Raw genomic sequence first — 25,295 nt, forward strand, 5'->3', positions numbered from 1 at the left:
ACTTTGGGATAGTTTCCAGAGCCCCAGGGGAGTAACGGCCGGAGACTCTTGTTTCTTTTTTTAACAAACACTTTAAAAGAGCCTTAAGATGTACCAAGTCGTTTTTCAATTTTAACTGAGGCACACTGAGGTAACTTGCCCAAGGTCACACAGTTGCGGTTTTGACCTTAGACAGCTGGACACTTGACAACTGCATAAAAACTCATTAACTTCAGTCTAAGGACTGATGATAATACTGTAGCTTTTAAACATGTACAAATGATCTGCATGCTTGAATGACACGGAGGTGAAAATGCACGGGCAAATGCACATACGAATTATCACTCAGCAGTTTATTGTGCCATGCCCTTATTGGTCAAAGTGACTGGTACCCAGAACCACAATTCATCTCATTTTTAACTCTTTTCAATTGGACTAACAGTTTTCTGAAAAAACATTGGTCCTCTGAAGTGGGCTGAGCAACAAGATCAACACATACTAATTACCTTGGGGTGGGGGGTGAGGATAACCCAATAGCTCAATTAACTCACTCGAGTGATAGGCTCTTACTTTAATTCACTTAATCCTTACAACCCTAAGTAGAGTTATTATCTGCACTTTACAACTGAGGAAACAGATTTAGAGCAGTATATTGCCCAAACCTAGTTGGCTAGTAATAGAGCGAGATCTCAACCCAAGTCTTCCCGCTTCCAACGCCCAAGCTTTTAGCCAAGATTCACACTGAAAGCAGTATTTTGAGCCCTGAGTTGTGTGTATTTAACCACAACCTTCAGCAGACACTGGTTACAAGAGCAAGCTCTCCAAGTTTATCTAGCACTACAAATTATTAGACTTCAGACAGTTTCCTTAATCTGAGCTGCAATTACACCCATTTGGAAAACAGGGCTAATACTAGTACCTAAGCCTCATAGGATTATAAGACAATACATAAAAAGCAGTTAGAACTGTGCCTAACACTTAGCAAACAATATAAACTATGCTAGAAACACCAAACTCTACAAGGCTAAATATCCAACAAGTACCAAATTATAGCGACCATAGCTTTTCTAGGGTAATTACAAATATCAAACTACAGATCTCCATTAAGACTTTATTATATGCTCCACAGAATCCCCACAGCAGTGTGCTACAGCTATATTATTACATTCTGATTGTTGTTCACTAATAAGAGAAAAATAATTCTGGAATTGTGCCCTTCATCTTCACCATCAATAATGTGGTTTTTCCTTCTGCCACTTATTCCAGAATTTATTCCATTATTTTATTTTTCAGACCTTTACAAGATCACTACTCCTGGAATTTATGGATAAAAAATGAATTAACAAGATAATTTAAATTTTACATAGAAAGGAAAATACTCGAGACTCTCTCCATGTTTTCTTCATTCCCAATTCTTTGACCATAAAGATAAATTAATGTTGCAGCTTCCTGAAATATACCGCTGGCTGGAAACTGAAATAGGAGTTGAATGAAGGTGGCTAGTCATTTATTCAATAGATAACATAGTGACTACTGCGTATCAAGCACAGTAGTGCCTGAGGATTACAGCAGTAAAAAAAAAAAAAAAAAACAAATCTCTGCCCTCATACAGCTTATATTCTAGCCGGGGAAATAGACAAGAAAAGGTATGTAGTATGTCAGATGGTGACAGGTTTCCTCAGCTCAAAATAGAGATAGCTGGGTGTATAATAATAACATGGCTAAATAGACAAAGAACTTTGGTAAGCACAGTAACTCTTTCAGTTCTAATTTTGGTCAATTTCTCAGACTTCTGACCAGAGATTAGAGGTAACTGGCTTTTCCATCTGTAATGTTGGATAGATTTATCAGATTTTTATCATATTGACTAGTACCCAATATTGTCAAGGATAGAGAGAGACACTTCCCTCTACAGCAGATGGAGGGAGGGTACTTTTCTGGAGGGCACTCTGGCAATACTAAAATCTTTCTGGCCCCTAAGAGAACTCTCAATTCTCTCCTATCCTGATGAATGTTTCTCCCCAAGGCAGTGGTTCTCAGATTTTGTTGGCATTGGAAACACCTGGGGAGCTTGGTAAAAACAGAGAATCAGGTTCATCTTCAATGAGCCTGAGCCTCAATAGTGAATCTTTTACAGACCAAAGTTTCTAAAGCACTGCCTTAGATCTTCACACAGCCAAACTCTCCTTCTGCGTCAAACCTTGACTTAGATGTCACTGCCCTGATGAGTGGTCTCTGAACACCAACCCATCCAGTGTCCAGGTGAGGCACTATCCTCCAACAATCCCATGAGGGCCACCTATAACCTATTCAGTCCCATCTTTCTCCATTGCAAGAAGGCAAGATCTCACGAAAAATAGGAAGTACATCTTTTTTTTTTTTTTTACCATAATATCCCCAATACCTGACTCATTGAAATGAGCCTCAAAAATATATCCGCCCATTGTGAATCAGCATTTTTACTTCTAGGAATTCATCCTGAGGAAATAATTAAGAATGTATGCAAATGTTTAGCCATAAGGATAAAGCAGAGCTAGTTTTATGATGGCAAGAATTTAGAATCAAACGTTCACCAATAAAGTGGTTAAAGAAAAATAATGATGCTGTCATTAAAAGCGATGTATTCACAAACTGCAAGTGGAAACATTTAAAATAGAGACTCAAGAGACCTATTAGCCAACTGCAATGAATGGAACTTCTATGAATTCTAATTTGAAGAATCTATTTTTAAAAAGCACATCTGATATAATCGGGACAATCTGAATACTGAATATATAGTTTCATAGTTTAAGGAAATGAGATATTGTGATTGGCTTTTTTCTTTTAGAGATACATACTGAATGATTTGTTAGTAAAGTGTCTGAGATTTGATTCAAAATAAAATCTGGGGAAGAGAAAAAAATGGGTGGGAGTATTGATAAAACAGTGTTAGCCATGAGCTACCAGCTATTGAAATTATTCAATTTTGTTTATGTTTGAAATTTTCCATAATAAAGACTTTTTAAAATCCTCCCCAAAGTGATGTACACTGAAGGACTTAGAAATCTGTTCCCTATTTATTAAGTGAAAGAAGCAGATAACAAAACAGTATGATCCCATTGTATATCAACCAAAATACACACACCCAAAGTTCTAGAAAGATATATACCGAGAAAGTTTCCCCCTCAATACTATTTGACAAAATTTCCTACAATGATGGACATGTTCTACAATCTGTCCTGTTCAAAACAGTAGTCCCTAGGCACATGTGGCTGAGCTCTTAAAATGTAGCAGTGTGACAGAAGAATTCAACTTTTAATTTTGTCTAACTTTAATTAATTTCAATAGCTACATGTGGCTAGTAGAGACCATACTGGGAGCACAGGCAGATGATGGAATTATGGATAATTATCTTTTTTACTTGTTGTTAAACATTTTTCTACAATGAAAAAGCATCATTTTGCAATAGGAAAAAGTAGGTTGTTCATTTTCATTTAAAAAATTTACTGACTTGGTGTGAGTTCTCTTCTTCACAGAACTATTCTGAAAATGAAATGAAGTGGAATAAAGCAAGTCACATAGAAAAGTTTTATGTGTCTGCTTTTAATTAACTTAAAAGGCAAAAAAAAAAGCTGGTGATTCACTTCCAGATCTGTTCTTTCAACCCTCCATTCCTTAGATCTCAATTCATATAGAAACATGTTTTTGTTTATTTACGAAAAGGATTGAGTGTGAACGTGTTGCCTAGATGGGGAACTTCAACAGATGTCAATCATTATGGAAAATAATTAGGGCTAGCCCCCATTCCCGCAACAAAAGAAAAAAAAAAAAAGCCTCTGTGATTTTTAGCTAATAAATGCATACAGCTCTGTGATCAGGAAGAAAATACTTAAAAGATGAAAATGGATTTCCTGACTGAAGCAATCAGCAAAGAGAATCAACTGGATCAATGTGACAGAGCTGGAAAGGAATAGAGATCTTAAACATGACAGTTCTTAACAGACATGTCTGCAGTTGTAGTTCACAATAAAGTGCAAGTCTGAGCATAAGAGAACTATGCCAGAGGTGAGATTTTTATTGACTTATCATAATTTTTCAGCATACAAAGTATTTAATCAAGTATAATATTTACAATTCTTACATAATGTACATTTTAGAATAACTATAAAGATAATGTACTTTGCTCCATTTACAATGACAAACTACAGTAAAACTACATTCATGAATTAGATACAAATCCTCTACATACTAATAAAAAGTAAATGGAGTGTTGGTTATACATTCTTTAAAATATGCCTTTTCACAGGTAGCAAGAAATATTACATGTAATAAGTCTTTATGACTGGAATGGTTCAGAAATACCACAAAGCACAAGTAAACACATATAGAAAAGTAGCTCATCATTTCGAAAAGTTAACCTTTAGCCTTTGTGTAAAATAAATGGTGCCAGCAATCTTTATAATGTAGCAAGCTTTCCCTGTTTAAAATTAACACCCAAGGCAGGGGGTTGTTGAGGAAAAATAAGAAAATCTTAAAACATAAGATAGGGAAAAGACCAATGCAGAGAAAATATTATTTAATCAAATCTTATTTCCCTCCCCTTATTATTTCATTTTAAGTGGATAAGTTTATGTAATTGGAAAAGGATGTCTACAAAACTATGTTTATAGATGTCAGGATTCAGCCAAACTGAATCCAAGGCCCTTTTAGTTACCTTTCATTTGGAAGCATCAAGAATTTGATAAGTATATGGTAAATTAAAATCACCTTACCATGTGTCGCTCTCATTAATATTTGTTATTACAAAAATGTAATATTTCCTACAATTTAATGTCTTTAAATCCTAATCTATTCCTTCAAGGTAATTTTATATCCAGGTTCTCCAAAATATTTGGGGTCTTCATTATGAAAACACAAGGAAAGCTGGCAGTCATTATCAGATTTTGCTACTTTACAATGATTTCAAAACATTTCATGATACAAGTAAAGTGCCTCTGACTAGTAGTCAGTCCGACAGGGGTTCTGGTGTCAGCTACCCTACCAACCAGCACATCAACGACTCCCCTCTATAAACCAAGAGGAGCAACCCAGGATCAAAGAACAGAAATGCTGGCATTCTTAGATTAATATCGCAGAAGTCCTACTGTCAGAATCAGGTGAGATAAAGTAATGTCAAAGTACACTGTGAGCAGAACTGTACACAAAAGGATGCTGTTACAGTTTCACCATGTTTTACCCACTCATTTCATTTGTGAGGAGCTCTGAATCCAAAAAGGGCAGTAACTACTAGTCAGTGCTCTTTCCACTGTATCATGAAGGTGGAAGTCATTTTGGACATAACAATTCTATAAAAATACATCATTTTTCCTGCTCCTGTCCATGATCAAAAGTGCTATCAAACAGAAAAGTTAATAGGACAATGTAAGAGTGCTATGGGAATGTGTTCTTATTCAAAATGAGTAGTAAATTTAGTCTTAAATACAATTTGGTTTATTGTCACCATACTTTACATGTGTAAAATTGTATTTTTTAAAATACTGCCCAACACACCACAAACTTAAGTTGTCCAGACTGTGAAGGTGTCATTTTTTTTTTCAAAATTATAGTATATATTCCAAATTAAATTATATGTTTCAGAAAGTAAACATCAAAGCTCATTAAAATATACAGTGAAGACCAGTAAAAATTAGGTAAACACTGTAATGTACTGAATCCCTGGAAATTTCTGAATCTCTAAGGATTGTACCAAAGGTAATTTTTAAAAACCTTAGAAATCTTAAACATAAAAGTGTTACAAGGAAACACTGCAAATAACTACTCAATTATCTTTAGTCTAGTTCTAGTGCAAGACTGCATTTTATGAGCTCTTCATAGTACTGCTATTCTTATTTTGATGTTAATCTAGCTTTTAAGTTACTGTGCTAGTGACAATAAGCTAATAGAATACTGATAAGGAATCAGAAACTAATATAAGCAGATCAGTTAGGGAAAGAAAACAAAGGGCGATCACATTGACTTACGAAGCCCGAAAGTATGATTAACATTGTTCACACTATAATTTCTCATAATGCATTGAGAATAATTCACAGCATAATAAAACTCAGATTTGTTACATACTATATAAAAGCTATTAGTTGACACAGCTAAATTCACCTTGGTAAGACCCAATCTACGTTGTAACTACTTGTAACTATTAATTTACTTTAACGCCTTGCTATATTTACTGCATCGTTTCTGCCAAATTTCATCCAAATTGGGTCATGGCATATTCAAGAAATCAAGCCACAGGAATGTATTTTTGTATTGCCAGGCTTCCTATACTGTTAAAGATTTAGTTTCTCTGAAGATATTCAGAACCATGATAATCTTCAAATACATCTCTAACCATTAAATTTAAGTAGACACTAATTACTACCACATTAATAAAACTCATGACTCAAGCCACAGGAGGTAAGAGTGTCATAAGGAATGGCCTTCACAACCAGAGACCCCAGAGATGATGTGAAGCACCACTGGCTGGATCTCAAAGCAAAACTGTTCAGGCTTCCTCAGATAAAGTTTAGGAGCATTAGAAGTGAAGCCTATGATTAACAGGAATAGGCACTACAAAGGAAAAGTGAGCTTCTCTTTTTCTTTCTGTTCATTTTTAACATATTTCCTTATCCTTGAACTTTTTGGACAACTTCAAAGTACACTCTAATAAAAATGTTACAGACTAGACTTGTGCAAAGCCAGATGATCTGTGACTCTGAGGTGAGAAACAGAGATTTAATGTTCCTGTTACTGTTGCAATTAAAATACAGGCATTGGAAGTTAGTATTTTCTTAGAAATAACTATTAAATATATTTTATCCTTATCTAACATACACTGATTATTATTAAATAAGCATTATATGCACACAATTTGGCCAAATATGGAAACTTTTCTGTGACATGAATTTACTTCAGTCTAATTCCTGTTTAGACAAATCCTGATTTGACATGCAATCAGCTTATAAAACTCTAGTTACTGGAGGGAGGGATGTTAGAAAATTTTATTATCTACCAAATTAAATATAATTTTTCTACTTATCTGGTAATGCAAATTTTAGAAACTCTTATTTAGAAACTGAGTATCAATAATATCACTTCGACATAACTTGTAAAAGAAGATTAAACTTAATTACTGACAATATTAGAAACCGTAAGGCAAATGACTTATTTTGTACTCCTGACAAGATATGTCCATCAAAGATGGAATCAGACAAATTTATAGCATTTACGTGTAAATTAGTAGATCCATGTTTTGGAATTCAAGGGTCAGTGTTTCATGTAACCAACTACTAAAGATATATAGATAGTATAATTAAAAATACTGTACACTGTGTACAAAGTACACAGGATAGATGTTGAAAAAATTAAAAGCAATCTATCATTACGTAATTTAGTATAAACTAAGAAAAACATGAGGTTTTTCTTTCACAGAAATTTTTCTTTCACTCAATGCAATAGCAAAATTATCTTGAAAAGGAGAAATTTCAAATATAAAAATGCTCTACATTATTTTATAAATCAACTTATCCTTTAAAAGTTTTACAATCTGATAAAAGCATAATTTTTCAACATTCAAGTAACCTTTGAAACATAGTTTTATTACATCAATAAATTTGTCAAGGTTTTAGGAAACCAACCCAATAATGAAGGACTACAACTTCTATAAGTAAGGATTCTTTTGGTTATTTAAAAAAAAATTGTTAAGGGCTTCTTTTTGCTTCATAAAATGGAATAAATCTGAAAGACTGAGTTATGTCTACTTGTCCAGCCATTACACGTGTGTTAACATACATGCCAATAACCAGAAATCTAAGGAGTATCACTACATTTATGAGCAAATGGAGGAAACATATTCTCTAGCTCTGATAATTAAATTACATACTGTGTATATGATAGTTAGGATATTAGAAAACAAAACAAAACAACAAAAAAAAATATTTTTGAACCACCAAAAATCATTAGGGAAGCTAAAGAAAAGACATATTCTTCAGGCAGGCAGAACATCTGGCTCTCACTTTGATGCAGACATGCTTGACTGAATGATCCTGGGCATGATGCATAGGAAAAAAAAAAAATCAATGCTACCACCCATTGGCAAAAACAGAGATTTTGTCTAAACTCTTAGCATCTTATAACCTAGAGATGACCTAAGTCTAGATTTAACTTTATCTATAAAAAATAGCCCTTTAAACAGACTTTTTTTTTTTTTTTATAAAAGAGGTCCTAAAATAGGTTCCTCTCCCAACTACTAGAGCTCTATGTTTTAATTTATAAAAATATCAATGAACTGGTACCTTTTTTCCAAACCACTCAATACCTACTAAAATTAAGTAGAATTAAAGCAGTAAAAATTTGTGAGATTTCAGATGTACACATTAGGGGATCATTCAATTTAATATTTTCCCCTTCTTAAAAAAAACTCAGAATTTCTGTGAATCTTGCTGGAAACGATTTAGTTTCTCTGGATTATTGGATGCCATTTGGGAAAAATCACGAAAAATATCCTGGTAGGTTTCATCACCTGCATGAAAGTAAAACAAAGACGCTTTTAAAATGTATACAATGAAAGTATAAATAAACAACATTCATTTTTATGGCTAGTAACTATAATTAATCATATTCAAATTTTGCTCAGATGAGCATTTTTGGAAGAAAAAAGACTAACATATATAAATGCTGGAAAAGCATACAGTGAAGGAAAAAAAAGCTATACCTGAAAAAAGCACCTCAGATGCAGCCAGAGGAAAGCTCAGAGTTAGAAAAGAGCAAAGATGCAAGTGTTTTAAAGCAATGTAAAGAAATACATTTATTTACACAGAAATAAAAGTCATTCTAAATGAGGTATAGTAAACAAGGCATTCTTAAATAAGTATTTCCCTTGATCAAGGCCAAAAGAAAAGACCAATAACAAATACTAATGCTTCTGATGGATGTAAGTTATTAATAAGACAAACTGATAACCAGGTGAGAAAAAAAGCCTATTTTAATATCATCCTTTAGTTAAAAGGCATTTTAATTTAAATAGCATGTGAAAAAGAAATTCTTTATTCAACTTTAATGCTTAACTAAAATTAATGCACCTAATCCACTGCTTACTAAGCTTATAAAATAATAAAGCCTAGAAAATGACTAAACTAAAGTCAGTTTCACACTTAGTCAGAAGTTTTTTGTTTACCGTAGGTCGTACGAGCAAGAATGTTATTACAAAAGGGGAACAGATACCAAAGATGTCTGTTAAATTAGAGTAATACACATATGTATTTACATACAAATACGTTTGTAGAGAAGCAGATTATAGATACTGATACTATAGCAGACTGAATACTGTTTTTCTTGCTAGGAGAAACTAAATATATGCATACACAAAGATTAATTCCTCAGATGAAGGATTTACATAAAGTAAAATCTTATTTTCAAGATGAATCTTTCATCATGACTACTTCCTGTTAAACATTAGCTTTACACAGAAGCTTAGCATAGTTCTGTTTTCAAAATTTAAACCATCAAATACCGTTTTAAATGATTACTGCTGCCACATGGTTTTATAATTATTTCCCGTAAGACATCTTGCATCCATCTTATTACAAACTCATTGCTACAGCTGTTAATAGTGCAGTAAGTTTTGTCAGCTTTTAATAAGCGAGATCTTTGAGGCAGTAGATGTCATACCAAAAGCTAGAGAATCGGAAAAAAGTTGGGGGAAGGGGATAAAGATCTAGTAAAAAGGTCTAACAGCATAACCCAAGATTCTCAATAAAAATTTTTTAATACTTTTAATATTTAGTCACTTTTAGTATTTAGTCCATGTAAAACATTTAGTCCTGGAAATTTTCTCATGACCTGAATCAATCAGTCTACTTTAAAAAGAAAAAACACAGTAAGAAGAAAATCTTAATAAGCTGGCTAAGAGTAGCATCTAACTCATGTTATTGAAACAATAAAAATAAAATTTGATATACTGGAACAACTGTTAGGACAATCCAACTACACCCATGATTTCTTAAAAGTTAAGCTCTCATATTAAATCTATCTCAAATCTATTCCCATTTTTAGCCATTCTAGATGATATAAAATAAACTGAAAAGAGACCAACATTAAATATCAATTAACAAACCATACAAAATATTTAAAAATTCTTATTCTTAGATGTTGAATTAAAATATTTAAAATATTTATTGTAAACATTAGAAATATTTTTAAAATACTATTTAAACTTGAGAGTCTGGAATTTTACTTTCCAAGGAAGTGTAAAGTGCAGATCATAATACAAAAATAACACACTGATTTTACCATCCAACACCAGAAGTAACTTAAAAGGCACACATTATACATTCAAGGAGAAATAGGAAGAAGAATCTAGCAGACGCTAATGCCAAATAGTTTACAGATAGCACCAGATGAGCATTCTTAAGTATTACAACAGTACAATGGCAATATATGGCTTCTACTATTAGCAACGCATATTCTGTATAACAAACTGTAGGGTTTTTTTTCTTTTTGTGGTTTTGCAGCTTTTGTTCTTAAATCATCTAGTACCTATTACACAAGTACATTTTGGTAGAACCATTGTACCATGCAAAACAAGTTATAAGATCTTTTACTCACTGGATTAAATGCTTCCTTGAAGGAAAGTGTTGGTGCTACACAATCATTGGTTTCACGAATACATTTTACGAGTTAATACAATACAAAAGGAAGCCTCACCTTCACACACACAAACTTCCTGTTAACGTTCAGTTTCTAACAAACATTAATTAATGGACTATCAATAAAACACCTTTCTTAGGGCTCAAAATGTATTATCAAAAAGCAAACATTACAATAACAATAGTGACTAAGATACTTAATATAGTTAACATAAATTGAACTTCAATGTGATTCTTTAAAATTTAAGTATAATTTTAATCATTCAGAATTTTTCCCAAGGCAAATATAACTGGTCTACACTAGAATACATAAACAATAACCCAGAATATGCTGCCCTGGAAGGTCATAGAAGTACATTTAACGGTTTATTACAAATGGTAAGCAATAATCACCCAGTATTTGTAATGCTAAGTTATATACTTTAAATTACTTAATCACATTCTATTTCTCTTCCAATAGTTAACTATTCTATGTGCCCAGACAGTTCTGAATTTTTAAAATATGAACTGCTGTATGTCCACTGATAGTTTAAAATAGTTTTTGATTTTTGGTATTCAGAATATCCATTGCAAAAGCAATGATGATGATCCAAGATTTTGTTGATTTTGCTCTTGAAATGCACTCCCCTCAAAGAGATGGCAGCCCGTGAGACCCCACCCCGAGGTGATCAAGTATATGATCCCACCCTTTCTGGGTTGATTACAGCTTTCTTTTGAAAACTGATCAGTGATCAACCTTTGCCAGCAACATATTCCCATAACCAGTAGTGGTTCACTAAAGGGATAATTTTCAACTGGCTGAGAAACTCTGCCAACAATCAAGAGGAGTCATAGAGCCAGAGACTGTGGGAACCACCAAAGTGGTTTCCAGCAATTGAGAGCAGGGCGTGATATTTCACTCACTCACCCAGTCCTCTTAAGAGCTGTAGGACCTGATAAAGAGGGATACATCTTCCCTTCAGGAAATGCATGCTCTTATAGCGCCTTGCAAAAAAAAACAGGGAGTTTCAGGTCCTTAGGGTTGTAGATAGAAGTTTCAGAAGTGGGGTTTCTCAGAAGTAAGTCCATGATTCCCAAAGATTATATCTGAGACTTTTAAATGATAGGGCCCTTCATTATCAAAAGGTTGAAAATACCTGCATTTTAAAATTACCCACAATTCTGAGGTATTGCTAGGCCACAAAAAAAAAAAAAAAAATCTAGATAAAACAATCAACCACAATTAATGAGAGAAAAAGAACAGTGACAAGTGGAGGGAAAGAAAGACCTACTGCCTGAGTGAACATTTCTGCTCTACAAAGACTCATGAAGGAAAAGTAGCCAGAGAGCAACTGCTGTGCCATTTTACCAGGTCACCTGGATAAGTGTATAAAATTGTTTTGCTTTACATAGGAGACCCCCTAAATGCATTAAAAATCTAACTATTATCAAGATTATCCTCTCATTTTATTCTGCTGATACACCATTTCCAGAATTCCGATCTATTTTTAACCTCTAAAATTTGAGAGTGATAGAAAAAATATTTTTTTTTAAGTTAGGCTTTTTGGTTCAAATTTTCAGTCAAATACATTGGAAAAATTCATTTTTCTACTGAGGAAAGGAAGGTGTATGCTCATAAACTTATATATAAAACAACAGTGAAAGAGACATTTGAACACTCCTCAACAGTGGCAGCAGAAGTCCAAGCAATTTGAGTGGAACTAGAAGTTACAAGAACATGGAGGCCCTGTCCTTTCAAGCTTCCCAACTCCAAAGGAAAGTGACCACTGACCTTATGACTAATCAGTTTGGTGTAACTTCATTAGCAAATAGCTTAAGGAAAGACCAGCTGACCAAACATTTAAGTTCAAAATTTCAGGATAAGAATTATTTAACTTAAAATCTTGAAGTTCACTCTTACCTCACAAATATCAGGTTATATCCTTTGAATAATTTTATTTTTAAAGTGCTTAAACACAAAGGCCTCAAAAATGGCCTAGTAATACTCTCACTTAAGTATATCTGTTACAAAATTATAACTTATTTAAAATCTAACATTCAAGTTTAAAACAAATGGGTGAAATTCAGAATTAACGCTGACACTTCACCCTTAATCAGCACTCTTACATCTTGGTATACCATGAGTCAGTAGTATTGTTTGATCCATAGGATTAAAGTGGGACACCCTAGATTAGAAATATCTAGCTGAAGTGCCTCTATTCTCAAAGTTCTTATTTGTTCCCTATTAAACTAGACCAACAATAAGTAGTAGATACAGTCCTCTGAGACAAGAATGGCCCCATATTTATACTAATTATATATTAATCCAGTTAAAATAAAAGTTAATGGCTGAAGCTAGCATAAAATACCGAAATTTCAAAACATATTTAAACAGGAAGAATAGATGATATTACCAAGCCACTTTAAAAATAACACATTAATATTCATTTTAAAAAATCAAATATACTTGAAACTAATATTCTCAATTATTTTGGTCATGAATTCCTGAAATTTTTTACTAATACATATACGAATGTAAAACAAATTAGTAATTCATATACTCAAATTCATGAAACTGGAGATCCAATTATTACTTTTTTTTTGTGAAGAATGTCTAATTAGGATGTGTTCATCAAAGAAAGGAATCTGATTAGCAACATTTCTTCCTTTTCACATCTTGACTCAAAGGTGAAAATTACTCAAAATGAGACGTGAACTGATCCTGAGTTGAGGTTTCTCTAACAAATCTACTCTGCCATCAGGTTCATGAAATACTGTTCTAAATACTTACATTTATCCAACAAATATCGTATGATTGCTGGGGGCAAAGCTACAAGATAAAGTGAGACCTTTTCTCTATACCTTTTAAACTAACTCTACTCCCATTATGGACTTCTTAAACTACTAGTAAATTTTATTTTTAAACCTACAACTTATTTTTAGATCAGAGTACAAAACTCTCCATTCAATAAACTTTTTCTAGGTATTTTCCATACTGACTTTTTATATGCCAAACACATGGTGATTTTTTTTTCCCTGAACACAATTTATAGAAATTCCCTGAATAACAAAAAGAAAACAACTCTGTTATATTCACTTGACAGCTAAAGAGAATTCCAAAATGAAAATGACTATTTTGCTGCTGTAGTATAAAGATAGGTTATCATTCCATTCGTGTCACTGGAATGTAGACGGAAGATATCTGTACAGCAGATAAAGAAGTCAGCAGCCAAAGCTGAACACAGCAAGTAAATGTGTACTGTAGTAGGAATAGTTACGGAGTTTTAAAGGCTCAGGAGTTAGCCACTCCCAAGAATTCAGTAGGTACAATACATAACAACTCACAATTTACACATTATAAAATCTCTAGAGTATTAAGTCAGTTCTCTAAAGAACTATGAATCTTCCAATTGTAAACTAATAAATTCCTGAATGCATTTCTTATACTGCATTTCAGTATGGTTATTAGTAGAATATTGACCTGGCTGTCCATAAAGTCCTTCTGATTCCCGCATCTCTTCATTCATTCTTGCTAAACGTAACCTAAAATTAAAGGAAAGGATTATTAGATAAAGTTATGTAATATAAATATTCATAAATTAGTGAATTATATAAGCAGGTAAAAACATACACTGATATAATCTTTTCCTTTTCCCAGTATTTACCAATAAAATAGATGGAATTTTAGTTTTAGTTTTCTTTATACAATTCTCATGAGGGAAGGCAATAAAAGATTTATTTTTTTCTCTTTAAAGATTTTATTTTTAAGTAAATCTCTAAGCCCAACAATGGACTTGAGCTCACAACCCCGAGACCAAGAGTCACATGCTCTACCGACTGAGCCAGCCAGGTGCCCTGACAATAAAGAATTCTAACAAGTACATTTCAGCTGTTTAAGCAGGACCCTTGCAGCACGTCCAGTAGCTTACTTGCCTCCAGACTGGCTTCTACAGCAACCTGCCACACTTTAACTGCCAACTGTTGAAAGTGTTGCTTCTACAGTACAGGATGTCATATTGTATCGTATAAATTCATTCTGGTTCACCCCAAGGTGAGGTCGTTCCAGATATGTAAATAGTATGTGTTATGTCTAAATAGTGGAATTACATTTTGATGTATTAAATGACCATAGGTTACCAAGATTTTCCCAAGGCTACCATTTAATTATACATTCTTTTTTGGGTTATTCATCCTGGCAGCAGGAAGACATATAGCATTGGATTAAGAAGACAAGGATTTCCTCCCATTTTCTTACTAACTTTAAGCAACTTTAAGCAACATTTTGAAAGAGGCAAATGTTGCCTTTGGTGCACCTCTCCCACCTTGTACTATTTGTACTACTTGCCTGTGCTTCAGGCCACCAAAAACTCACTGCCCAATGAAAGCTCTATCACCCTCTACTGACATGCACTCTCTGACATCTGCAGCATGTGACATGAGCTTTCCCTCTCTTCAGAACATCACCATTCCAGGGTGGGTGGGTGGCTCAGTTGGTTGGGCTCGGGTCGTGATCCTGAAGTCCCAGGATTGAGTCCCGCATTGGGGTCCCTGCTCAGCGGGAGTCTGCTTCTCCCTCTGAACCTACCCCCTCTCATGTGCTCTCTCTCTCTCTCTTTCTCATTCTCTCTCTCTAATAAATAAAATCTTTAAAAAAAAAAAAAAAGAAGAGGAAGACCACCATTCCATTCCCTTCCATCTCTTCACAACCACTGCATGAGTTAATAGTGCCTTAAATCCTCTTTGATATTTGGACTTTTCAGAGAGGACACTTATTTTCAAAAATTATTAAGTGAAACTGAAGTCCTCACACAAAGTAAAATGAGAAAATTTAGATAATTTGGGAACAGATATTTTTGAGAAAAAGGGGCCATTATTTTTTTTAAAGATTTATTTATTTATTAGAGAAGGAGAGCAAGCGTGGGGAGGGGGAGGCAGAGGGAGAAACTTTATCAGACTTCCCACTGTGCTTGGAGCCCAACGTGGGGCTTGATCTCATGACCCTGAGATCATGACCTGAGCCAAAACCAAGAGTCAGACACTCAACCGACTGCGCCACCCAAGGGTCCCCAAAGAGGCCATTATTATAAGAGTTTCTACCTCTATACTATCCCTATCTTTTCTTTAATAACTTATCTTTATCCAATGGTGAATCTATTATGATTTAAAAGTTCTAAATTTTCCTACAATAGCCCCCAAATCACACTAACCTCTCCAGTGGGGAAAGGACGTTGAGTACAGAGAAAGCATATTTTACTGTTTTACTGTGTGTCTTAATTCGGCAGGGGCCAGGGAGGAGGGATATACGACATGTCAAGAATTCCCAGCAGCAGCTCAGGTGTTTAAGGCAGCCAGGAGAGTTTCTCTTTGTAAGTGACTGAGATTCAGTAGTGTGAAGGAAACTACCTTTACTCATATCCATATTGCAGGCGATCGACAATTCTGGCTTTCATTCAACCCAGAATAGAATGAGTAAGTGACTTCATACAACCTATTTCCTACATAACAATAAAGTGTAGGTGCCAAGCACATTTCTAGGTTCCAGTGTAAACAAACAACTTTGATCTAAGATGAAAATCAAATTAAGATCTCAAAACTCTTTAACAGATCATATTTGGTCATATTCAAACATTAAAAAACAAGTATTTTATCTTAAAATAGAATATTCATGTGAATAATTCCTTAAAAAAAAAAGCACAAACAGATTCTAAGTATCACTGCCCAAAGGCAATGCAAATGCAAAAGTGACTGATATCAATGCAGCTGTCCCCCCTACTTATAATCCTCTAACTCTTGAGGTAGAAAAAATGTAGATTCTTGAGTAGAGTAACAGCCTGTTACTGTACCACTCCAACCCCTGCCCTAGCACTGTAGTGAGAATTAAAGATCCATTTTAGAGAAGCCATTGGTTTTGTGTCCTTACTGGTCAGGCAGTATAGAAGAAGTGGCTAAGAACATGGGTTTTAGGGGCGCCTGGGTGGCTCAGATGGTTAAGTGTCTGCCTTCAGCTCAGGTCATGATCCCAGGGTCCTGGGATCGAGTCCCACATCGGGCTCCCTGCTCCTTGGGAGCCTGCTTCTCCCTCTGCCTCTCTCTCTCTCTGTCTCTCATGAATAAATAAATAAAATCTTAAAAAAAAAAAAAAAAAGAACATGGATTTTAGAGCCAAAATTCTTAGTTTCAAATCCCCATTCCACAAGTCACCAGTTTCTCAAATTATCTGTGGCACAGCTTCTTATAAAATGAGGCTAATAACAATAATCTCTTCCTCATAGGGTTGTTGTGAGAACCAAGTAAGTTCATGTGTGTAAAGCGCTTACTATGTTTAATGTGTCTAGAGAGGTTCATGGCACACAGTAAACAATCAATCAAGTTTATAGTTCACACCTATGCATGAAACTATGCTAAAACCCTGTATAATAATACATTGAGAAATAATCAGGTCAAAGGAAAACACTCACAAGGTCACTATATCGGCATTGGCTGCTTCCACAGCGATGGTCAAAGGGTCCTTCCCTTCTTCATCAGTGGCGTGTTGATTGGCACCTCGTTTTAGAAATAAACATACCTGCCTGTTTCAGAAAACAGCATTTTTGAGACATTGCCAATGAGGAAAAAAAAACAGTATTCACCTTAAAAAAATAAAAAGCACTACCTAAAGAAATAACATTTTCACTAGGAAATTCTTGACTCATTCTACAGCTATTTATTGAACACTGGCTCTAATAATAAAAATTTACCATGATCAGCATTTTACAAATCTCCAGATGTTTTTACATTTAACTTGGTGCTATGTAGCAAGATGGAATGTATAATTATAGTTCCTACCCTCAAATAACATCAGAAAAAGATGTACATATATATCCATAAACTTAAAACAGAAATCACTCAAGGTCATTATCTGCAAAAGAAGGAAGCCAAGGCAATGTTAACATATCAACGATAATTCAACAGCAAAGAGTGGAAGGTAATCCTCCCTCTGGACTCCACAAATATTTATAACTGGAAGAAACTGACAAAAATGAAAAAATATGATAGGATGAATAAATGGAGTCTATGAAGTAAAATGGGAAGAGTGGTTGGTTAAGAATACAAAAATAAATTAAATATGAACATTTTTAAGTATACAGAAGTTTTTATGATGAAGTTATTGAACTCATTCTCTTTGCTCACAGACAAAAGTAAGCTATGATAAAAGTAGAAAATCCTTTAAAAAAAATAGAAGATGCTTTAAATACACTTAAAAAGGGACAGCGTCTTACTTGTTGGGATAATAAGAATTGGATATCCGGAGATATTTTATTTAAAACAATCACCTATGACACAAACTTTTCATTTAAGGTCAACATTTTGACTTCATCTGTACCATTTATTAGAAGATCCACCTTCACAACTTTATGGTTCTATGAGTCTAAATATCGCTGCAGACACCTCAACGGCAATAGCACAGACTAAGAATTTACTTTAAAATTGGACTTTAGCTACGCCGTGGGAAAACTCAAATGTCCAAAATTACAAAACTCTCCCCAAATGTGTGTGCTATGCACGTAATGTATGTGAACATGCATAAATACAAACACAGATTAAGTTGCTGAAAAAAAAAACACCATAACTTCAGTAAAAGTTTTAAAGACTAAAACTGATCTATATAAATGGCAAGTAAAGTTCAAAATAGGCTTTGCAACTTTCTTATCTGAAAAGTAACAATAGCTTTTTTCTGCATGAGATTTTTAAAATTTCAAATTCTATCATGACAATAGAAGTCATAGGAAAGTATCATTTTATAAACTCTACCCAATGGGCCTTCACCTGAGAAAAAGCAAAACATTATTTCAAAATAATTTTTCAAATAAAATCTACTTAAATATGTAAGCACGACAGTTTACCCTGTATGTCCCAAGACAGTGGCATGGTGCAGAGGGCCCCGCCCCTGCACATCTCTCTGGTTCACGTTAGCACCATTCTGTAGAAGAAACTCGCAGGTCACCAAAGAACCCTTAAAGGACAACAGAAGATAACAATGTACGAAGAGCAAACAATAATATATTTCTATTAAAAACAGGTATTTACTCTGATAGCCTTTCTCTTTTCCCAAAAAATACCCCCCAGTAAAAGCAGAAAAATGATAAGTTATATTACTTTCTTCCCAAGAATGATGATGTAGCAAAAGACACTACACATTCATCACCAGAATTCTCTTCCACTGAGAAAAAAAAAAAACTTACATAATCAAAGTGGTGCTCAGAACTCACTACCAGCTTTTTCTTCTACTTTCCAACCCATCTCTTAAAGCAAAAAATAATGCTAAAGCTATGTTCACAATGAATTATAATTTTTCATGTTTTACAATGTATGGATTCATACCCCTAATACAGCCTGAATAAGTGGTGTTGCTTTATTTTCCTCTGAATTAGCCCAGTTCACATCTGCACCATGAGCCAAAGCCTCAGCCATTTTAGGAAGATTTTTTTCATATGAAGCCCTATAAAGCTGGAGTCCTGGGTTAAGATGTTTAGAGTCGAGAAACACAGAAGAATCTTGCCTTTCTCCCTCTGAAAAGCAAACACAAATACATAAATAAAAATGAGCAGGGCGGGCGAGAGTGGGAAGTTCTCATTTCTTAGGTACAGGGTTTCAGTTGTGTAAGACGAAGAGAGCTCTGTGGCTGGATAGTAGTGACAGCAGCACGAGGGTCAATGCCACGCAACTCTCCATTTAAAAATGGGGAAGATGGTAAATTTTATGTTATGTACATCTTACCACAAATTAAAAAATGTACCACAATGTAAAAGATGTAAAAGAAACCGCTAATTTAACAAAATGAGCGAATGGGAGATTTTCACAAAAATGTTATTCCCAACAGACTGATCACTTCCCAAACAGTCAAACTTCTTCTCTTACAAAGACGTTGATTGGTATGCTAGACTTTTATGGTCCTGCCAGGATTCAGTGGGAAGTGAATCACTCTGTACTAGATTAAAATTAGGTATATTCCTATAAAAGCCTGGATTTAAGGACTCACAAGAGCTGGTAAAAAAATTGCTAAAGAATTTTACTACTAGACCAAGCCTTACTTTATTCCTAGGATGGTCTAATACCACCACAATGTACAGTACAAGCAATTCAAGTTATTCAAAAAATTGCTCACTACCCTGGGTATTCTGCAAGATCAAAATCATGGAACTCAAGGAGAGAATATAGGAAGAAAGCACAGGTCAGAAGAAAAATATAATGCAGAGGGAGTTGCTAATCTCGTTCTCCTGATAAAACAACCATAAAAAAAGATAAAGAGTGATAAGACAGTTCATGTGGATTACAAAGTATCCTTAGTGACTGACAGGCACTTCTAGCACGCATCATGAGGCTTAGAAGAATGTACAGCTAGAAGAGAACTTCTAAATATGAAAAGAAATAGCTGCTTTCTCATTTAACAACACCTCCTAAAAGGCTAACCACTTTCTTCAGAAATTATTTAATCAAGACTAAGCACAAAGCACATGCATTTTTCAGCAAACAATACCAATTAACATTGAATTTCACCAAAACTCACCAGGCTCATATAAACTATTGGCAGACACTGTGGAGGGTAAAGATTCTCTTCCATCATCAGAGCTCTGCTGGATTCCACTATCATTACTTTTGACTGTTTTAAAGAAAAATCAGCTAGTGATTAAAGTTCATGCCTTTCAGAAAACAATCTACCACAAACAACAAGGTTTTAAAATGAGCTCTGATATGTCAACATGAACTTGGCCACTACCACAATACATTTAATAAACTTTAATCCTTTCAGACATTTAGCTTAGCAAAATATGAATCAATCACAAAGCCTGAAAATAAACTTATCTTCAGAGTCGCAACGCATCTCATTACCCCATAATATGTCAGGTGTGGTGAAGAGCTTAATTTATTGTATGACTGCAAGTAATGTGTAATTCTGAGACAATGGGTAACATCTAGAGAAATGGCCACACCGCACAATGACCACTGGCACAGACTTGGAATGCTCCACAAGAGTAGTACTTACTACTACGTAGTTTTGAAGAAGTATCAAAGTAGGAGAAGAGTGAATCTAGCTCATCAGGACAGAACAGAGACTCCCGCCTGGCCTCGTCGCTATTTACAGCAACCACTGGGGACATGCAAGTTAGCAAAGCACAAAGCAGGCCATAAGAAGGGAAAAGGGCAGGAAAAAAACGTTACTGGGAAAAATTTAGGAGGAAAAAATAGGAAGGATATTAGGTGGTTAATCAGATATTCAGGGCTTGTTGCCACGATAGATTTGTAATTCCCATCTCCCCTTGCACCTTAAGCAGTTTTATTCCTTAGAATATACGCATTACCTAGAAATGTGAATTACCAAGATGCTATTGCATTTTAACTGTTTTAAGGCCATAGAAATCCAATTTTTCCTTAGAATATGTAGAAGGAAACAGGTTTTTAGCATTTAAATAAACTACAATGGCTACTAATTCAGAGATTAAGAAAGTGACTTCAGTTTAAGAAAATATTTCTATATACAACAAGTAAGCTATAATACCTGAACTTTGGGGAGGCACTCTGACTTGGTCACTGGGCCCAAGTTTAGAAATGCTCAGCCTCTTTTCTTCACAACTTTTGGAGATCATCCTTTTTTCCTGCTCAGAAGGTGATGATGATACAGAATACTTATCCACAAATTTCCTCTCCACATATTTTGCTTTGATATATGCCTCCTTCTCCTGCCTGGTATATACATAAAAACATCATGATGTTCTGCTTGATCTCTTAGTATGGCTAACACTGAGAAGAAGCCATTACACACCAAATATTTCCTAAAAAGTCACTAAACGTATTACTAGTTAAAACTAAATTTGTGATATTATGCAACATATTTCCCTTCCAAATATTTAATAAACTATGATCTCATGTTCAAATAAAATACAAGTAATAAACTAACTGAAAAATCACAAGTATTAACATGGCACTCTCTTCTTCTCTTAATTTCTGGGCTCATTCATTTCTATACATACTTCCTTGTGCTTTTTTTTTTTTTCCCCTTGTGCTTTTTACAAAATGGAAAACATTACCAAGAAAACTATAAAAATTTATAGAAATTAACTTTAATTTCATTTTACTCCAACAGATAACATCAATAGATGAACTATCACTATTGTCAGTCATAATTTTTCCTAAAACAACTACTTTAAAACAACATAGCACTCCTAATTAAAGAAGAAAAAATGTCACATTTTAAACTTTTCTGACACAATCATAAAATGCCAAGTCTGTTCTATACTTTTTCTTACTTACATCCTTTTAAAGTAGTTAAATCTTTGGCTAAAATACAAAGATATTTCAAGGTCTGAAATAACTTGGCCATGCTATAGCAAATAATCTCACTTAAGTGATACTAGTTCAGACAGCAGTAACTTTAAAATAATATTGATTATACATAGGGGCACCTGGGTAGCTCAGTCAAACATCTGCCTTTGGCTCAGGTCATGATCCTGGGGTATGGTGTCAGGCTTACTGTTCAGCAGGGAGCCTGCTTCTCCCTCTCCCTCTGCCCCACCCCTTGCTTATGCTTGCTCTCTCTCTGTCAAATAAATAAAATCTTGAAAAAAAAATATTGATTATACATAAAGATTTAGTCGAACATAAAATCTCAATACAGGATTAAGGCAAATAAAATTTTAATGCTAAAAATAATCATAAAGACTAAAAGCAACATCAACAATAAAAACTAATTATGTACCTTGAGGGCACTCCTAGCCACTTCATTCAATGAGCCTCTATATATAGAATTGGAAGTATAATTTCAAACACAGCAATTAAGTACTCTCCCCTATCAGAAGCTATCCTTTCACCTTTAATTCTTTAATATCATAATGCCATGTATAAAGTACATGATTAACAAATATATATATATATATTTTTTTTTTTTTTTTTGAGAAAGAGAGAGAGCACAAGCATGGGGGGAGAGGGAGCAGAGTGAGAGGAAGAGAATCTTGAGCAGGCTCCATGCCCAGTGCGGAGCCAGAAGCAGGGCTCGATCCCCAAACCCCGAGACCATGACCTGAGCTGAAATCAAGAGTTGGACACTCAACCAACTGAGCCACCCAGAGACCCCTCAACAGATATTTATTGAAGTCAAACAATGTAAAACTATTCATTCATTGTTGATAATAGAAACTTGATCCTTAGAGACATTAATGAACAGATTATCTCTTTATAAAGGCCTGCCAATAACAGAATTGGTCTACTTTAACTCCTAAGAGCTTTTACATTCTATGTAGAGACTTTTAAGATTCTCATCTGGAGCCTAGAGTTGATTATCTAATCAATAAAAAATAATTATCTAATACCTACCCAAGAAAGAGATAGACATATTTTAATAGTATCTTCTAAACAGTCTGTCTCAATATTACATATCAATTATAGTGAAATAAAATCTTAGCTATATTCCTGCTTATGAAAAAAAAAGTAATACATGGAGACAACTGAAATAGTACCTTTGTCCTGGTTGTGGTTTCTTTATTCCCATTTTTTCCACTTTAGCTTCATAAACTTGATTTATAACATCATTTCCCAACTCACACATAAGCTGTTTTGGCAGGAAAATAGAAAAATAAGCTACAGATTCCTAAAAATACTATAAAAGTCCTTAAAGCACACACAATTAACTCATTCCTTTTGCATATTCTGCCAATGCTCATCCCACAAAGACATTTAAAGTTAAAACAAATTAAGAAAAGGACTAAGAGCAATATCATCATTTTGCCTAAAAGACTACCACTCTTACAAGAAAGGGTTTCTCCTAACTCACCTCTCAACTATGGCTAGCACAATGCTGCATACTATTCATAATGCTTGGTAAATTAAATGAAAAAAGACCAAACTGGTTAAGTTTTAAAATAGAAGTAAACTATTTTCTCCTTATATTTTATATATGAGTTTCAAAATATTTTGTTTAACACTTGTGGTTATATTTTTTAATGTACCAGACAACTGTGTTTTAACCAAATTTTAAAAATTGAATCTATTAAATTCAGAGCTATAAAATGGATGCCGAAAAATGAGGTTTCTACCTCTCATCCTCCACTTTCTTCTCCTTTGAATTCATAACAATTAATAGGATCTATCTAAATAGGGCTCTACCTTAGGAACCAATTTATCACTTTCATCCAGATGTTTACACAATAATTCCACAAAGCAAATGTTTTACTTTACATAAGTGAGAGGATTACTAGTTTATCTATGGATTGAAATAAAAATACAAGCACATTAACACAATTTCACACAGAAATAAATGCAGAGTAAACTACAATCTTTAAACTAATATATACATTTTTTTACAATATGGTAAACTAAATGGTGGGAATTAAAAGGAATATATTATTTACCAATATGAGTTTTATAAATCTTACCAGAACCTGAATAGTGATCTAAAATGATTTATGACATTTTCATAGATAGGAATCCTTGCACAACTTACACAAGGCTGAAAGGATGTCTTAGTTTGATGACTACTACCTTGAGAAATGTAAATCTGCAAATGGTCCTATGCTAAAATGGCCCAATGATAACAACATGCTATACCAATCCATTTTGGAGCACACTAATATGTCTGTTATACTTTTAACAAAAATTTATATAATTACAAAAGACTAAAATTAAGGCACAGAATTGAAGGTTTTTTTGAGAAAACATAAAAATGTAGGAAAGCTGTTTTCCTTACAAGGGGAAGTGACTTGCAACTAAAAGTGCTACATAAACTTAGCAATTTAAAAAACCCAATTATGAAAATATCAGATTTGCCAAAATAGTCTCAGATGTGTTCCAGTAAAATTCAGTTTATTGTTAGCATTGAGAAACTCACACATTTTTTAAATCAAGATTCTAAAATCCTGATCTTTTATGTGAAAATCTGAAATATTTTTAAGCAAGTATGTGTTTTACCTTTAAAAGTTCAGGCTCCCAGGTGTCTAAAGTTAAAGATCGTACTTTTGAAAAATGAACTCCAAGACTCCTAGAGGGAAAAAAAGACTATATTAATATAGAAAGCTATCAAGTCTCTATTTGCATATGATGCAAATTATTTCTCTTTTAATGGGACATAGTTGCTAATACAGCCCTCAACATGTATGTAAATAAGTAGAGCTCTTCTGGCTAATAATAAATAGTAAAACTAAGTCCTCTAAAGCACTCCACAAACCAGAGTTTGCACTCCCAATGCCAAAGTTATAAAGATACAAATGGCAGCCACATTAAGGCAAGTGGAAAAGGCCCTGTAACCAATGGGACACCATAATTTAGAGAATCAGAGAAGTGTCTCAGCCGGTGCAGGCCTACCCACCGGTGAATCCCAGAACACTCGATACACAGGGTGATGCCCAGGTTGATGCTGGCCCACCGTGGATCCGCCAGACCACAGTCACAGCAGCTAGCATTGCCAGGAATACACTGGACTCGCTGCAGCGCGCTTTCTCCTTTCAATAATTTATCTTTTGACTCATTTCCAGAATCCAGGCTTCCTGTGGATGGAGATGATTTCTTATCCAGCTTCTAAAAGAATTAAGAATTATTTGTTTAAAAAAAAAAAAAAATTGCAATACTATGCTACACATTACCTGCTCCAAACCAAAGCTTCCAATCAATAAATTGAAGGCTTATTACGGGCCTAAGCCAGGTACTGTTCTA

The 25,295-nt window shown here is 34.2% G+C and overlaps 1 protein-coding gene across 4 annotated transcripts in view; it reads right to left on the minus strand.

The window, feature by feature from the left end:
* Positions 1-4,013: 4,013 nt before the first annotated feature.
* Positions 4,014-25,295, minus strand: part of ACAP2 (ArfGAP with coiled-coil, ankyrin repeat and PH domains 2) — a 126,560-nt gene continuing 105,278 nt past the window's right edge. For 3 of the 4 annotated variants that reach the window (XM_081831837.1, XM_081831832.1, XM_081831829.1), the window contains 10 exons: positions 24,952-25,160; positions 24,555-24,624; positions 23,108-23,199; positions 21,154-21,338; positions 20,164-20,256; positions 18,978-19,165; positions 18,500-18,609; positions 17,075-17,185; positions 14,098-14,159; positions 4,014-8,512 (listed from right to left, as the gene is read on the minus strand). In XM_081831837.1, coding sequence (XP_081687963.1) covers positions 8,412-8,512; positions 14,098-14,159; positions 17,075-17,185; positions 18,500-18,609; positions 18,978-19,165; positions 20,164-20,256; positions 21,154-21,338; positions 23,108-23,199; positions 24,555-24,624; positions 24,952-25,160 — 1,221 coding nt within the window. In that variant the 3' untranslated portion in view covers positions 4,014-8,411. The remainder of the gene's footprint in view (positions 8,513-14,097; positions 14,160-17,074; positions 17,186-18,499; positions 18,610-18,977; positions 19,166-20,163; positions 20,257-21,153; positions 21,339-23,107; positions 23,200-24,554; positions 24,625-24,951; positions 25,161-25,295) is intronic. The other variant, XM_081831835.1, reaches the window with a different exon arrangement.

This window comes from Leptonychotes weddellii, chromosome 1 (assembly GCF_054177405.1).
Source record: "Leptonychotes weddellii isolate Sample4059 chromosome 1, ASM5417740v2, whole genome shotgun sequence".
Taxonomy (NCBI): Eukaryota; Metazoa; Chordata; class Mammalia; order Carnivora; family Phocidae; genus Leptonychotes; species Leptonychotes weddellii.